At 38.2% G+C, this 18,373-nt stretch overlaps 1 protein-coding gene across 2 annotated transcripts; it reads right to left on the bottom strand.

Moving 5' to 3' along the window:
• Positions 1-459: 459 nt before the first annotated feature.
• LOC101744543 (actin nucleation-promoting factor WASL) lies at positions 460-18,373 on the bottom strand. 2 transcript variants are annotated; one of them, XM_062672781.1, is made up of 11 exons: positions 17,968-18,373; positions 15,447-15,674; positions 12,862-12,961; positions 9,814-9,948; positions 8,788-8,907; positions 7,208-7,390; positions 6,608-6,685; positions 6,163-6,264; positions 5,334-5,545; positions 4,706-4,795; positions 460-4,160 (listed from the first exon to the last, which is right to left on the bottom strand). In XM_062672781.1, exons 1-11 carry the CDS (start codon positions 18,052-18,054, stop codon positions 3,978-3,980), a joined length of 1,518 nt encoding a protein of 505 aa, XP_062528765.1. In that variant the 5' UTR covers positions 18,055-18,373; the 3' UTR covers positions 460-3,977. The 2 variants fall into 2 exon arrangements, with proteins under 2 accessions (XP_062528765.1, XP_037871856.1); XM_038015928.2 differs by lacking the exon at positions 6,608-6,685 and having other exon boundaries at positions 17,968-18,342.

The following is an 18,373-nucleotide window of genomic DNA, read 5'->3' as shown; positions in this document are numbered from 1 at the left end:
CCATCCTGTTAATAGGACGGCACTCCATCCCCGGGAAAATCCCGCAGGACGTCGTCTCAATCAAAAAAAAAACCCACCCCTCCTGGCTGAACATTTGCTCGCCCACCTGTCCTGGTGAAACCGGAAAGGCCTTCGGGCCACCAGAAATCCTTCAATCATAAAAAAAGGTTACGATAATAACGAAAAATTGTGTAAGTCTGATTATCTTTATATGCTAAATGATGTAGGGGTATATATTAAAAATCGAAATCATTTTTTTCGAAGATAATGTGTAAGCAATAAACAAACCTACGTTTTATAAGAGTTCAAACACTTTTTTTGTTGCTTGAAGATCTGGAGAACTACCGATGTCTAATCTACTTATGTGGGTAATATAATTAGGTATTGCCCAAACGTTAATACAAATTATAATTACAACAACATTAGTTTCTCTTTGTTTTGAAATAAAAGAAAACAAAACATTTTTAAGGTTCGTTTTATTCAATGAAACAAGATTACATAAAGATACAGTCAACGTTTAACCATTGTCAAAAATAATATTAACGGTTATATTCTAAAATTATTATAAATCAAGTCGATTGTTCTAAAAGCTTTCAATGGATAATGTATATCGGATATAGACAAGGGAATTTCTGGGCAAACCATTTTGTACGTAGATTCCTAGTGAGCGCTTCTAAATAAATTCTCCACCTAAGTAGTTTCTCCTCTAGTTTCGGGAAAATCTGTTCAATATTTTTATTCAATAAAACATGTTACTATTTGATGTTACGTTATTAAACCTCCCTAGACAAGAATTTGTTGATTTTACTTTAAAGTCTTATATCTTTATATCTTTGAGATGGTTATTATCTTGTGATATTGATTAGAGCCATGCTCGCGTTCCCAGACTATATATTACTTTCACTGCCGTTTATAAAAAGAGCGTGGGAAAGTATGCGCGTCAGTGTGCGGCGCGCACTCGGAAACACGGTACACGCACGGAAATGTCTACCTGGCTTTGCACTTTGTATTAAAAATGGTACTTGGATATTAAAGCTTTCTGAGAAAAATTTTGACAGCAAATATAGTTCTATATAAAAAATTCAATAACGAACTGAATAAAATTTCGAATTCTTAATTTTGTTAACGAAAAACCTTTCGTATTTTAATGTATTTTTTTATTGCCACTGTGGGACAATCATGCGTCAGTGATGATTGGAGCGCGGCTAAGCCGCTACCCAGTGCCTGCCTATGTTTAGGTACCTGCCTCGACTTTGCAACATTTTCCTTTTCAAAACTCCCAGAACAATGACAAAACCAATACAAATTCACTAATTACTAATATTAATTAAAATTTGTTACACATTTGCCTTATAATCAACATTGTTTGTCCTCAGTCATTTATTTATGATAATTATATCGAAAACAATTATTTACATTATTTAATTTAAATTGTGTGTTTCATACATAAGCTGTAAAGAGTTGACATTTAAAAAAAAAAAAAATTAACGTCATAAACAATTTGGAGGGGGGCTGTTAATTTGTACCGTGTTATAAGAGGGTTTTTGGGAATTTTTCTTTCCCCGTTAGAGTGAAACCGTGTTGTAAAATACCGCGTTATAGGACAGTTACCTGTATTACGTTTATAATGCAGCAAAAAAAAAATCGATCAGCTTGCCTTGTTGATATTGTTAACTCACGAAAGATATAAGTATTAACTTTTTGATGGTTACACCATAATACTAAACATATACATTAATAAACGCAGTTCTTTACAGCCAATGTATTTTAATTAAAACATTAAGACAGTCGCCTCGCGTTACTGTCGAATTCAATAGAATTAAAATAATAACCCTAACGAAACAAAAAAAAACCCAAATCTTCGGAAACAATTTTGTGTTAAAAAAATCTAGTGTTTTTAACACAAATTTGTCTCCTATAATATTCATCATAATTGTATTAATAAGGTACATCAAATTGGTTAAAGAAATTACAAATATACAAGACACTAAAATATTCATTGTAATCAATAAATAATGACACTTTTCAATGTCGCTTTCTTTTCAATTTAAATATAATTGAATATTATACTGTAATACACACAGACCGAGTGAGAGGGAATTATTTCCGACATGTAAACATAAAAAACAATGTTCGACTTGTGTAGTTACAGCGCGCAATGTAATACTAGCGAAAGCGAGAGGTCAACGCCCCGTGACGTCACCATACAAAAAACAGCTTTTCAATGATGTTACTGTGAACTTGCGCCACTCTCATAAAGCACAAGGTCTTGTTAAATTGAAAATTATATTTATACGGTCTTCTTATATTGGGCTTATAATGCACTCAATATGAATGCGACCATTTAAAAACGAAATATCAGCATAAGTTAAAGCGCAATGGTTGAGGTACAAATAGATCACGTGTATTACGCGGTTTTAACTTTAAAGATTTCCTTATACAGAAACTTAGAAAGTGTTTTGTTATCAGTTTTTATAAATAAATAAAATGCCATGTTCATTTTAATTTTGTCGGTAACTCAGCCATTGCTTCTAATGTGATATGCGAATGCGTTAAGTGAACGAGTTACAAGTAAAATTTAAACCTCAAAGTTAGTACTAAATGTTATTTGAAATAATAATAAACAAAAATATTTTTCAGAACTGACCCGTAGACTTTTCTATTTGATTAATTTTAAAATTTATCGAATAAACAAAAATAGACTTTCGTGTTCAGAAAATTAGAATCGTATTTGGAAAATTTGCAAACTTAAATCGAAGGATTTACCACAATTTCAATACGTGTCACAAACCTCGATGCCATTTATTATAAATACGAATGCAAAAATACTTTTTTTTTACTTATCCCGATGAGTTTTGACTAGAACGTTCTAGACGTTACCTTCAAAGTCGTTCGATTAAAAAAATATAGTGAGCTCTCGGACATGTCATCCGGACTCGCACACACTGACTCCCGTCATTCTAGTTTCGTCGCCGCACACGCGGAGAAATAAGGGCGGATTTTCATATGTTTATTTGTTTAAAGCAACATTCACTGTGATCGTGCAATGGTAAACAAAAATTTGAACGTAGTTTATTAGAAAGGACTCGATTCACAATATTGTCCGAGACGACAGCAATAAAACAAAGAAAAAAAAAAAAGAAAAAAAAAGCTTTCTTACACAAAATTAACAAAAAAAAAATTGTATTTTTTGAACTCGACGCTGGCAACATTGCTTTTTTTTTTTTGGAGTAACGACAGCGGAAATGCTTGCTATAGAGCGGATGACATTGTTCGGTACACCCACGGTGCAAATCTTATTGTTCGAAACTTGTATATATCTTTGGGTATATCCTAAAAACATCGTTAGCCAGGTTAAGGCATCGTGTTCAATGGCCGACCATCGTACTGAACTACAATAGGGAGTATCTGCCTGTACACAGAACATCCAGACGGAATATTTCTGTTACTGTCAAAGAGTCCTTTTTGCTAAACTACAGTCGTCCTCAACATAAAATTAGATAAGGTTACATTCAAATTCTCCAATCCATATCACACACTGATATCGTGAACAAACATTTCACTAAAGACAATCTCTTTGAAACAACCATTGTAAGCATGACAATTAGGGAAATAAATTGACAATATTTAAATCAAAATGTACCGCATTATAATGAATTACGTTGATTGCTATCGAGCGGAACTGCGGTACAATGTATGCGGCTCAGTTCGGTTTTTCCCCTGGTGCTGGTGTTGCCAATTCTTATTTGAGCTTGATTTTAAATTTAAAATAAGGAGTAGGTTTTTAATTAGGTGTACGTTTTCATTTGTGTTTCATAAATCCTATTGTCACTTTTATAGTCGAGTGCTGTGTTGTACACTGCGTGTTTACAGTTCAGGCCCACTTTCTATTATGGTTTTTTACAAACTACCCTCTTTTTAAAAGAATCTGCGTTGTGATCTTCTATTGGTGTCCTGGTGGGAGGTCGGCTGTGGGCTCAGTCGTCCCACTCCCCGTCGCTGGTGGTGTTGTCGCTGAGGTCGGAGTCGTCGTCGGAGTCGGAGTGCAGGGCGCGGCTCCGCTCGTGCAGGGCCCGCGCGAGGGCGCCCGCCAGCCCGCACCCCACGCCCGCCCCCGCCGCCGCCGCCCCCACCCCTACACCGCGCCTCTCCGGCGCCACCTGCCGGAGCAAAAAGTACTTCATAAATCTTTTCATTTATTTTAAACACAGAAAGATGTCGTCGTGGCCTAAAGGTTAAGACGTCCGGTGCATTCGTGTTGAGCGATGCACCGGTGTTCGAATCTCAGGCGGGTACCAATTTTTCTAATGAAATACGTACTCAACAAGTGTTCACGACTGACTTCCACGGTGAAGGAATAGCATCGTGTAATAAAAATCAAACTCGCAAAATTATAATTTTCGTAATTACTGGTGGTAGGACCTCTTGTGAGTCCGCGCGGGTGGGTACCACCGCCCTACCTATTTCTGTCGTGAAGCAGTAATGCGTTTCGGTTTGAAGGGTGGGGCAGCCATTGTGACTTTACTGAGATCTTAGAACTTATATCTCAAGGTGGGTGGCGCATTTACGTTGTAGATGTCTATGGCTTCCAGTAACCACTTAACATCAGGTGGGCTGTGAGCTCGTCCACCCATCTAAGCAATAAAAAAAAAAAGGATATTCTTTTACTGATTTTTACATAAGCAGATCTGAAGGGTGTACTCACGGATCTAAGTTCGACGCCCTGTCGTATCTCGCTCAGCAGGTTGCTCCGGTTGTCCTCGACAGGTGGCGCTTTGGCAACAGGTTCGACTCTCTGTAAATTAAGTAAATAATAAAATTTATTATTATTCGGCAATATTGATGTTGTTCAATACAATGTCAGTAGTACGGTTTGATACTCGATCGTTTTCACACGCCTTGAAGGCGGACATTGACCCCTAATATTGTTTGCTTAACATTGCTTGCTCATTAAAACTAAAAGCACGCTTAATAATACAAGAAATATTAAACGTATCCCGGAACTTTATCAATTCGAATTCAGGTTTGAATTATTAAAGACCCTTATAGCGCATCTGGGATATTCAAATTTTTTTTTCTGTAAATTCCTGTAATGTATTTAATAAATTTTCTGTAAAGTGGAGTAGCTGTTGTAGTTATACTGAGATCTTAGAACTTATTAAAGTGGGTGGCGCATTTACGTCATAGATGTCCATGGGCTCCAATAACCACTTAACACCAGGTGGGCTGTGAGCTCGTCCACCCATCTAAGCAATAAAAAATAAATAAAAGACGAGGCCGAACTGGAAATTTCGAGGTATAGAAAAAAAATTTTACAGAATAAAGATATGGACCTTCAAAGTGCTGGCTCCACTACGTATGCTCTCCATGAGTGCGGCGCGCGCGTCCACGGCGACGGCTGCGTCCTTCGGCATCGGGGGGGCGTCCGGGGGCGGGGACGGAGCCACGGGCGCGGGCGGCGGCGGGGGCGGAGGGGGCGGCGGCGGCGGAGGGGCCACGCCCGGCGGCGGCGGAGGAGGCACTGATGGCGGCGCTGACGATGGTGCTGGATAAAGAATAAAACGTGTTACGATTTTTGCTGTATACCTTAATATTAAAATTATTATTATTCATTTACAATGAAAACATTTACTTCAGATTGTATAGAACATAAATAAAAGTACATACTTGTTGAACGTCAAACTACCGCCAATTCACAAAAACTAGCCTCCGTCCTGAGAACTGGCAAGAAACTCAGCGGGCATGTTTTTTTTTTTTATATAAGTTTTTTTTTATGTTCATATATGAGTCGTCTATTATCAAAGGTGGCAATCTGTGCATTGGGACAAAAAAAATTTATTGATATGTCAATAGATTTATTTGAATATAATCGTCTCCTTCAAAGAATACGGTTCAAAACCTGCATTAAATAAAGGTTAATAGTTAACCTGTTATTTATCTAAGATGTCGTTCCGAAGAGTTTTGTGACTGCCAATGGAATACAAAGTCAATAATCCGTTTTTCTGATTTACCAATCATTGTCCAAAAGTCAGATTGCCGGCTTTGATAATAGTCGACTCATATACAAATAAGTGCATAGTAACCGTAAGAATTACTCTTCAGCTGACGCTGAGAGAAACAATGATCACAAGATATATTGGTGTATAGTATGTGTGCACTCACGGGGCGCGGGTCTGGGCGGCGGCGGGTTGCGGGCGACGGAGGCGGGCGGCGGAGGGGGAGGCGGCACGGCGCGCCCGGGCGGGGGGGGCGGCGCTCGCGACGCTATACGTCGGCAACAGACACATTCGATATTAAACATCTGCGAAACCCTATCTCTACATAGTTACTAATTGTACCAGCGATAGTGTTTAGTATTATGACTTGCCTTACGTTGGGCCAGTGAGGACCGCCAGTAACATTATATACATACTTGTGAAGTGAAATAATCGAATTGTTTTCTTCACACTAAATATTTGTAATTTGTTAATATCAATCGGTTCAAGGCATGAATAAGTTGATTTGTTTGATTTTGTTAAATGACCATTATATCAATTAGGTAATTAAAAGTGTACATATTAAAAATGTCATGTGAACGTTTGCACGTGTCGCGGCGTGCTGTACGTACGTGGCGCGGGGGGGTGCGGCAGGGCGGGGCTGCGCTGCGGGACGGGGGGAGCGGGCGCGCGGGACGGCGCGCTGCGCTCTGCGGAACATCGATACGTACGGTCAGCGTAAGGATAGAGTGGAAAACTAAAATATTACTGGTGGTAGGACCTCTTGTGAGTCCGCGCGGGTGGGTACCACCACCCCGCCTATTTCTGCCATGAAGCAGTAATGCGTTTCGGTTTGAAGGGCGGGGCAGCCGTTGTAACTATACTTGTGTCCTTAGAACATATCTCTCAATTTGGATGGCGCATTTACGTTGTAGATGTCTATGGGCTCCAGTAACCGCTTACAGGGCGGTGGTACCTACCCGCGCGGACTCAATAGATCCTACCACCAGTAATTACGCAAATTATAATTTTGCGGGTTTCATTTTTATTACACGATGTTATTCCTTCACCGTGGAAGTCAATCGTGAACATTTGTTGAGTACGTATTTCATTAGAAAAATTGTTACCCGCCTGCGGGATTCGAACACCGGTGCATCGCTCAACACGAGTGCATCGGACGTCTTATCCTTTAGGCCACGACGACGATTTTCAAAATTGATGATTGATGATACCTTTGATTGGCTTCTCATTGTTTGTGTGCAGATCCTCCATGACAGCGTTAATGCCACCGTTCGTCTCTATGAAGCTATATATGAATTTCCTCGTCTCCTGGTCGCGAAGGTGGACCTCCGAAACTCCTGCCTCCTTCAGAAACGACAGGAGCTTCTCGTCCTGTGTGGTCTCCACGTCGAACCCTGAAAACGTTAATATATTTATTAATTCGATAGGTGAACGAGCTCACAGCCGACCTGGTGCTAAGTGGTTACTGTGGCCCATAGACATCTACAACGTAAATGCGCCACCCACCTTGAGATATAAGTTCTAAGATCTCAGTATAGTTACAACGGCTGCCCCGCCCTTGAAACCGAAACGCATTACTGCTTCACGGTAGAAATAGGCAGGGCGGTGGTACCTACCCGCGCGGACTCACAAGAGGTCCTACCACCAGTAATAAGAGGTCCTACCACCAGTTCAAATCCAAATCTATCCTATCCAAATCTCGAAAGTGGAATCATTGTGATGAGGGTGTCTGCACGGGTGGACATCACCAGGTCCTGGTGCGAATCAGTCGCGAAGGGATCCTGTGTATCGCTGTGACCACTGCTATTGTAACATAACTGAGACTTGGACTTCATGGCTACAAATGAAGAGGCGACGTTGTGCGACTATCGGTTATCTATACTAATATATAAATCTACAGTGGTTTTTATTTTACGGATGTTCCGTTATAACTACTGAACCATGCATCCGATTGACTTGAAACTTGGTATCCATGTAGAATATGCATGTACTTAATGGATAGGCTAATATTTATATGAGTGTTGAACTCCCTACACCAGTTACGGGGGTGTTAATGATGAGAATCTTTGTGGGGGTGAGAAATAATAATGTTAATTTTAAATGCCCAGCGAAGCGGACCGTTACAGCTAGTCATTTATAAAAATAATGTTCAATGTGCTTAGTGCGAGTTTTTTAACGTTCTCGATGGCCTGATAGTTAACTCCAATTAGTATGCAGTTGGAACTGTTATATTATATGTACAGAGTACTGAACCCTAAAATGCTGATACCCTCAAACCGCTGACTAGACGGTTCGAGGTAGAGACTTTAAAGGAGACCGGAGAACAGTCAGTAGAGAGTGAACTGTCTTAGAGTACGGGTGCGGCTCTCGCGGTTACTCTGAGAATTACGTATATCATCCATATTGTATAAATAAAATAAAATAGTTCGAATCTTAAAAGTTTCCTTTTTTTAAAACGACCTCAGAGTAAATTCCCATAACAGAACGTTTGCCTACGTTTGCCGCTAGGGGCGCTGTTATAACTGCATACAAAAAGTTAACTTTTATGCTATCGAGAGCGTTAAAAAACTCGCACTAAGCACACAATAAAATTTTGTTTCATTTAATTTTATCCCAATCGATTAAATAGTCAAATCAATTAACTTCATCCTATTTTACTTCATATAACAGAATATTAGTATGTATTTTACAATTGAAGATTTTTATGAACTCGACACTGGCAACAATGGCGTCGCAAGAAGCCAATTGCCATACCTAAAAAAAAAAGGAGAAAAAGAAAAGATCCACGCACCTTTATCTTTATCCCATCCGATGTGAGAAACGTGCGTGAAGTTGTGAGGCATCCCGATGTCGGCTTTAGTCAATTTCCTTGTCGTTTTCCGTTTTCCGGAGCTCTTCAGTGTGTACGTACCTGGGCGATCATTACAAGTTATTACACATACTCTCTGATACATATTGTAGATGTTGCACTAAAATTCGCATGTCAAATAATGACAAAGCATACACGCTGCTTTTAACTTATGTAATAACTCATTATTTTTTTATTGCTTAGATGGTGGACCCAGCCCACCTGGCGTTGAGTGGTTACCGGAGCCCATAGACATCTACATCGTAAATGCGCCACCCACCTTGAGATATAAGTTCTAAGGTCTCAGTTATAGTTACAACGGCTGCCCCCCCCTTACACCGACACGCATTACTGCTTCACGGCAGAAATAGGCAGGGTGTTGGTAACTACCCGTGCGGACTCACAAGAGGTCCTATCACAAGTATAAAACCACCACTATGCTTAGCGAATAAATGATTTCTTTCTTTCTTTCTTAGAATGTCATAGAATGCCATTGATCTAACACAACACACAACATAGCAGCGAAAAAATCCCTTTACTTAGGTCGCCCTTTTCTTGGGGTCTTAGTCTTGGGATCTTCAGTGCGGTATCCCGGAGCACCAGAGGTACCGCCCGGGCGCCCGGGCGACGGGACGGGCCGTCGTCCGTCGGGCGTCCTAGTAGTGGCGCAGCGAGTCTAGTTGTAGTGTTGACCACGGGAACCACTCTGCCCGGGTTCTGAGCTCGAGTAAAGATCGGACATGCCGTGAGAGGGTGCAAAGGGAGTAGTTTGGTGGGTAGGACTTTAAAAACATCGTAGGCTCGCGATCTGTTCCCGAAATCTGCGTACCGTCAAGACCCACATACCCCGCGCGCCCCTTGGACGCGAAATGCGTGAAGATCGCCTCCCCCCGCCTCGCTAAAAAGTCGGCATTACTTTACATCAGATGATCATGAATATAGGAATATAATATTATAAGTAGTTTTCACCTGCTAAATTCGTTTTCGGTGGGAGTACGGGTGCAGGTTCCGGTTCCGGTGCCGGGAGCGGGGGTAGGACGCCATTTTGTCTCGGCTCCACCACGCTACTGGCCCGTGCCGCCGTTAAGGCACGTTGCCTCCTTTCTGAAAAATACGAATGGTTTTTTATACGTTATTTACATCCTGGCTTACGAAAGCAAACAACCAACAACACACGAGAACAATCACGGGTACTAAGTGGAAACTATTTCCTTCACATCTCTGAATTTTTACTTTTTCAAGCTTCTAAAACACTAAAATGTTATTTCTAGTCGCTATTCCGAAGATTACTCAAAATCTATATATATAAAAGAAAGTCGTGTTAGTTACACTATTTATAACTAAAGAACGGCTGAACTGATTTGGCTGAAAATTGGTGGGGAGGTAGCTTACAACCAGGACAAGGATACCTTTTATCACGTTTCCGTGGTACGTGACGTAAAACGTGGTATAACAAAACGCAACTGATATGGAATAACAAAACGCAACTGACAGCTAAACGTAATGTAGTCTATGGTTAATTATAGTAGAATTTTGAAGTTGACCGGTCGATGTGTTCGTTTCCAGTTTCTATTAGCTTATTGTGCTGAGACAAGTAATCATTAAGAAAGCCATACCGCGACCAACACGATCAAATCTTTCCCGACGAAGCCGTAATGCAACTAGTATTCGAAACATTGCGAGTGAAGCGACTAAAGAAGAAACAAGAAATAAAAATATAACAATAATAACTAAAATACATTAACAATAAAGAATCATTAAAATACTTGCTTTTTTAATTTACACTAATTATCCAAATAAAAAATTGACCTGATAAAATCAAGTCTGCTCATTTATTGCCTCTAAGACGGAACAAAGTTCGTCAGATCTGTCAAAGTCAAAGATAAATAAAATATAAGAAAACCTTATTTATTTGTATTGTGTGTGTGTTTTATGGCCTTCATATACAGGCGAGCTATCTTCTCTTATCATTTTATCGTCTCTGATGGACATTAGCATTATACAGCCAAGTCGCTACCTACGACTGAAGACTATTTTCGAGCTTGGTTTAGAGAAAGACATATCATAGCGCTCAGTTATAAGAGCCGAGCGTTCATTCCAGAACTACATGGTTTCATTTGTAAAGCTGCTCTTGAGTTGTTAGGTCTCCTCCGGAGGCGCTCGGGCGGAGTGTTAGAAAGTTTTTTACTGGTTGTAGGACCTCTTATGAGTCCGCGCGGGTAGGTACCACCGCCCTGCCTGTTTCTGCCGTGAAGCAGTAATGCGTTTCGGTCTGAAGGGTAGGGCAGCCGTTGTAGATGTCTATGGGCTCCAGTAACCACTTAACACCAGGTAGGCTGTGAGCTCGTCCACCCATCTAAGCAATAAAATAAATATTAAACAAAAACGGAAAAGCCTCCAGGCCACCAGTATACCTTCCTTCACAAAAAAAACCCGTTGCTACATCGCAAAACGCACTGTCGATGAACGCAGCAATTCCAAGTGGACGGTATGAACTCTTATTTCGGTGTCAGATGATGCAATTATAAAAGAGATGACGACATCATCTCAAACAATTCCTCGGTCGGAAATAAATACTTTTCTCTCTTCTACTACTTCTCCGTAAACAACTTCGGAAGGTACGTATTCATTGTAAAACTAGCAACGCCAAGTTCAAAGCGGGGTAGAGTCCATCTCTCCTATATCAAATTTGTTATTTAATAATTCACTTTTATTTTTATTTGCCCTTGTAGGCGGCGGACGAGCATACGGCCCGCCTGGTGGTGAGTGGTTACCGTCGCTCACGGACGGTAGAGCCAAACCGCTGCCTACCGAAGCCTCGACCATTTGATTCAATTATAGTATAATATTTTTACTTTAAATTGTGTTATAACATATCACCTGTATTGTGAGACAATGTATGACATGATACAAATATTACGAACGGTGTATTTACAAATAAATATAGACGTACTTAAATCCGACAAGTACAATGAGGAGTCTTTTAATAAACAATGCACGCACAACAATGACAAACGTGATATCGGTAAATGCGCTCGTCTTGTGACGTCACGTGCAGTGTGACCACACTAAACGAAGACCTGAGACAATAAGTTTTTTGGAACGAAGTTCCTTATGGGACGATGCGGAGGAGTACCCTAACCGGGAAAAAACGTCCGTAACGTAAGATTTTTATTAGTAATCCACACAGTGTACGACTTAACTTTGTAATAACGTACAAAAATAACATTTTTTATCATTCATTGACCACGATCTCTGAGCGTTCATTTGCGCAATACTCTTATGCAAACAACCGTGAATGAAGTGTACCACAATAAGTTCGCACGTTACCGAATGACCGTGGGTTGTTGCGAAACCTCCAGTTTTATTTTTTATTTTCTTTATACCTCAAATAGAACTTTAAATTAATATTTTTATATTAATAAGGAACTTCGTTCCTATCCAGTGTCCCACGACACCACACATCTTTTTTATTAGATTGTCTTTAAGGCAAGACTAAAAGAAACTAAACCGTAATGAAGCAAATCATTCATGTCAGTTGTGCATCGTGTTTTGGAGAGTACGACAGTAGTCATGAAATACCATTGACAGTTAGACATCAAACTTTACACTCGATGGGCTGTAAGTTAAATCAAGTCAGATAAGACAGTAAAAAACAACAATTTAATTGTATTGTAAAAGTTAAATGAAGCTATATAGATTTTATTATAAGTAATCGTCGAGTGAATAGCAACAAACATATAGTAAAGCATTATGTGGCCAAGGCAGTGCCACAGATCAGAATTCGTAATTTCCTAAGACATGCATTTGGCTTTGACGATTATGCTTGCGATTTCATTTTTTGAAACAAAGTAATACATACATATTTTATTTATCGTAATTTAATTTTGACTCAAAAGATAATGCGAAATCGCTCGACTTTAATTTGATGAGGCCTAATAATGAGAACAAGAAAAAGGGTCGCTGAATGTTAATGAAACAATATTTAGGGTAAATACTGTAAGTAGTGAAATTTACCTTCTCTTCTCGTCTTCCTTAATTCAATCTTCTCGATTAGAATCTTCTTTAGGATCTGAGCTTCTTCTTCATTGGCAAAGTTGAATGCTGTCATGTATTCCTAAAACAGTGGTGTGCACCTTAATTGATAATTAATTTAGGCAACAGGAAACCGGACAGTCAATTGATTATGAGTTTGCTGCGAAAACTTGCTCACAAATCTCAATACAACCTCATTACTTATGGCGTCATTCGTGGTCAAACTAAATGTCGGGCTAACAGTAGACTACAGTATTAATAGGGAAAGATTAGCTACATATGACGTCATACGTTATGATGGCGGGCACAATGCATATTACGTTTCGGTTTGGAGGGCAGCGGGGGCAGCCGTTGTAACTATACCCGAGACCTTAGAACTTATATCTCAAGAAGGGTGGCGCATTTACGTTGTAGATGTCTATGGGCTCCAGTAACCATTTAACACCAGGTGGGCTGTGAGCTCGTCCACCCATCAAAGCAATAAAAAGAGCAAGAGCAGTGCTTCGCTGAATTTACCACCGGGTCGGAATCGCATCATACTGACAAGATCCGGCGAAAAACTCAGCGGGCTGTGTCTATGTGTTATTTCGCTATAATAATCTGCAACACAAACAAACAAGCAATTTTTGTTATAGATTGCTTTGTAATTGGTATCACGTTGCTTGACTTCGAATATAATTTCCTTAGTTAAACATTAATTACGACTGTGCGGGGCTAGCGACAACAAATGTACCTATTTCCTCCTTAACGACGTCATGATTTTGAGACCTTACTCTGCGCATCTAGAGTTCTTTAAAATTCAATTTTAAGGCAACGTAGTATGACAAGGCAAGGCAATGGTAATGAAAATGGCCCTGCAAGCAATGACGCAAGGTACTATGACGATTTTTTACGATCAGATGAATGGTTTGAAATTTAAAAAATATATATATATTTGCTTCTAAAAACAGGAAGTCACGTGCGTGTTCCAAAATATTATATTTTTTTTGTTTTTTTTTCTTGCTGTAGGTATATGGACAAGCAAACGGTTACAGGGGACACGCGGTCGTTGTGCTAAATAGACACGCGACACACAACGAACGGTGCCGCCTATCTTAAAACATTAGTTCGAACTCTCATTCTATTGTAACAAATCTCCTACCCTTGAAGTCAAAGCGCGTCAATGCTTAGTCGCAAAAACGCAGGTATTCAACACACACACACAACCTAATTCTGACGGTTTACCTTTATTATAGGTATATTTTAAAAAAACGAAACGTCATAGTCGTGTCGTAGGGTTTCTTATCTATTAGGTCACGGACGCTTATTGTTCACAAACACAATGAATGGACGAAAAAACACATGTACCGATTTTCCCATTAACACGTTCCCATAAGGAAACAATAATTCAGTTGTTGTTTATAAACCTAAATGATATCCCAGACAAACGATTATTTACGTAAAGTGATTCCCTGAATTGTAATACTAGTATTAAGGAAGTGTATTGACGGTTTGTAAATAATAATATCTTCGCAGGTTCCCGCAGGTGCCGTGACGCTTTTGAAATGACAGAACCGCGAACCTAACAAGTTTTTTTGAAATCAGAGTGATTTCACTAAATTTCTTACGCAATGCGATGTTAATCAAATCATCACTCATTCATAGAAGGAATTAAGAGACTCATAACTAGGGTTGCCAGATTTTTTCAGCCTATAAGGGGCAAATGCTTAAATAGGCAAAAAAATACGGGAATTTAGTTTTTTACCCGGGACAAATGAAAATTAAAATCCAAGGAGCAAGTCAGTTTTAATATATTTTTATCGGTTTTAACACATTTATAAAAATCAATACAATTATAATCGTACGGTTCGAATACGGGACAGAGTCAGTCTCGCCGGGATTTTAAACTAAGCCTAAAATACGGGACGTCCCGGGAAATACGGGACGTCTGGCAACCCTACACATAACGGTTAGAGTTAAGTGCAGTAGTGTCAACTATTTTAAAAGATTTGAAAAAATCGAAAGAAAAAATGTAATCCCATAATATATGAACATTATTTTAATAGAGAATATTGAACAAACTACTATACCTCAATATACTATTAGTTCATTCTGTGTGGACTGAAACGTAAAAAGTCAAGAAATATTATTTTTTGAAAAGTAGACGGTAGTTAGCACAATAACACCTTAGTCGTCCATGACCATGAAAACTAAAGTATTCTCAAAACGTCAGAAATAATGAAATGACAAGAAAAACTCATGATTAAACTGTAAAGGTATTTTTAATTATCACTGAGAAAATACATTTCAATAGGTTTTTTTACCATTAGACTGAATTATACTGTATGCATACGAACGACGGTAACCAACAGTGATCAATCAGGTTTGCAGATATCTTCAGCAATCAAGCATCTATGTCAATGAAAACCAACACAAAGTTGGTCCAAGCAAATAATATGGTTATAGGCATATCATGAGATATGAGTACACCAGATGTTGCTTTAGGCCAAGACAACTTCATTATTATTATTATATGTACTATAAATACAATATTACATTATTTACTTTCAACATAGTTTTAAGCTTACCTCAGCTTCGAAAGTGTGTAAATAAGGCCTTGGGTTCTTATATTCTATCTGCATATAAACTTCGTGCTCCCATATCATTGCTTTTCGGTACAAACAGTAAATCCTGAAGAAGTATGAGCGCTTGCCATTGTCCTTTATAAGGCACAGTACACCAGTATCTCTCTTCTTCCATTCAGAATGTGCTGGACCTTCAGTTGTGAAGAGTTGAACAACTGTAGTTGCTAGACTCTGAAAACATTTTAAATTTTTAAATTATGTGTTGCTTGTGATGACTATGAAAGAGAGGGTCTTTCATCAGGCAAGTTTATTTTCCAGACAGCGGCCCGCAACATATGTCTAAATCAGAAAATAGTTTTGAATATAAATACTATTTTTTGGATACTACAATTCTTTGTCAAAATATAGGTATATTTTTTGGGCAATTCTCGGAAAGTATGTAGGCTTACTGGTGGTAGGACCTCTTGTGAGTCCGCGCGGGTGGGTGCCACCGCCCTGCCTATTTCTGCCGTGAAGCAGTAATGCGTTTCGGTTTGAAGGGTGGGGCAGCCACTGTAACTATACTGAGACCTTAGAACTTATATCTCAAGGTGGGTGGCGCATTTACGTTGTGGATGTCTATGGGCTCCAGTAACCACTTAACACCAGGTGGGCTGTGAGCTCGTCTACCCATCTAAGCAATAAATAAAAAATTGATGATGTGATTCAAATTTTCATTACAAATGCAAATCCTAAATCTGCCTAAAGCTCCCAAAGGGTATCTGATTTCACCAAATGACAGATTATTGTCACTATAGTATCTAGGCATATATGTAAATGGGTATTCTAAGATATTTTTAAGAATAAAAATCTTTATTTCAGTCGCAGATAAAATCCAATGCCGCTGAGGCTTCAATTTTGTTTTTAAAGGTAACAGAAACAAGATTATGGTATATATGTTGCTCCAAGAACTATGTATCGTACCACATTTAGATAATAATAGATAATAGATTTTATATTGAATAACACAATTTTTAGATAATATAATGATTAGAAAAATCTAAAAAGATAATATATAGATAATATATAGACTTTAGATAATATATTGAATAACACAATTCTTTTCTGAATCATTGAGTCAGTGAGTCATAATTATATTGAATCACATAAAAATATGCAAATCAGATACTAGTAATGAGGTGGGAAATATATTTTTATTGATAGTGGCTAACAACAGAGCTGACCCCGTATATTATTGATACAAGTAGTATATGAAGACCCATAGAACAGATGATAATATGGAGGGGTCCAAATGATTTGTGAATTTTTTATGTTTAATGATTTTTCATATATTTCAATAATTTGAAATCGTAGTGGTTTTCTTGTACAATATGGTACAAGATTATTATATTCATGGTTGTACTTGACCATTGTTTAATAAGAGATAAGTTGCGCTTTGAAATTTGTTGACTGATGATTTAATACTTGAAATTGTATAGATAATATTTATACAGACACTCCCAACAAACAATCTTTTTTATATTGGATTTATTAAATTTCTAAACTATAATCCACTACAGTAACATGTGTATGTATATTATGAATATATTGTATAATAGACAAGACATGCAAAACCAGTTGTCGTAATAAATACTTTACTGAGATCTGATATAGTAACAGACTTTCACTGTATGTCTTTATGGGGTGAAATTTCTATCATATGCAGGCTTTGAACACTTTCACGACATGACTGGTCGAAATGCAATTACACTTTTTCTGACTTGTTAAGATGTACTTTTAACTCTTTTTTGATTAGTGTTTTTTTTTTATAATTTAAACTGGGCAGCTAAGAGCACACATGATGTGGAATTATCAGTTTATAGAACTCTCAATATCAACCATAATTGTTTTGCCCCAAATTTTTCACATTAGAAATAGACAGGGACAGTTTCCACTGTTCAGAGGTTCACAAATAGTAAATATACTTTTTATATTATTTGAATTTCGTTTAGATTCTATTACTTTTATTTATTTCAGTGTCTTTCATGATTGTGTGAGAATAGTTTAATTTCAAAAAATTCCCTATCTGTGGGTTTTGAAACCCAATATGTGAGTTAATAATCATTTAGAATTTACGTTAGTTGAATATATAGTTTGTTGTACACAGAAAATATAAAAAAAATATAAAAATTCATTGTTGAAATTTGTATTGACAGTAATTTAATTCCTAAACATTGCTTGGGCCTGAAATGTCAAGCATTGTAGTCGGTCGGTTAAGTTCCGAGGGTTTATCAAAAGCCTTTTATACTATTAAAAAATTAAAAAGATTTGTAATTTTCATTAGATTTAAAACAAGACATTTAACGTTACAAGGAACAAGATAATATCTTAATCAATCATCCAGGCGATAGAATAGGACGCAAACAACTCTATCGTTTAGATAGCATAAGATAATACATTGATAGGGCTATAGATACGTAATCAAGGTGGACTGATTCAACGCGAGCTACTTTCATGAAGGATCTAAAAAGGATGATTAACTCACCTGACATTTTGGTCCTATTAGGCTGAACACCTGTTCGTTCTCCTCGCGTGACAGGAGATTTGTCGTTCTGTGCTCTCCCCTCGGCATCTTGCTTGCCTAACGTAGATATCACACATAAAATCACTATAAACACATGAAAACTGATGTGTCAGCTACAAAAACTCTTCTGCATTTTAATGTTGTTTTGTTCGTTTTATCTAGCCGCTGTTTTTACTGGGCCCATGTAAACATTTCTCATAAAATGGAAACATTCATCTCGAAAACTAAAAGTTCTTAGGAAACCGTTCTGATTTTGCAAATCTTCACTTTCTCCCTCTGTGAGCGTATTAACTTACTGTGCTGTTTGATCTGATTCAATGTGTATAGTGTATAGCATAGATTATACACTTAAGTGTATAGTCTATGG

The sequence above is a fragment of the Bombyx mori genome, chromosome 15, assembly GCF_030269925.1.
Source record: "Bombyx mori chromosome 15, ASM3026992v2".
NCBI classification, from domain to species: Eukaryota; Metazoa; Arthropoda; class Insecta; order Lepidoptera; family Bombycidae; genus Bombyx; species Bombyx mori.
This window is presented reverse-complemented; position numbering and strand designations above follow the sequence as displayed.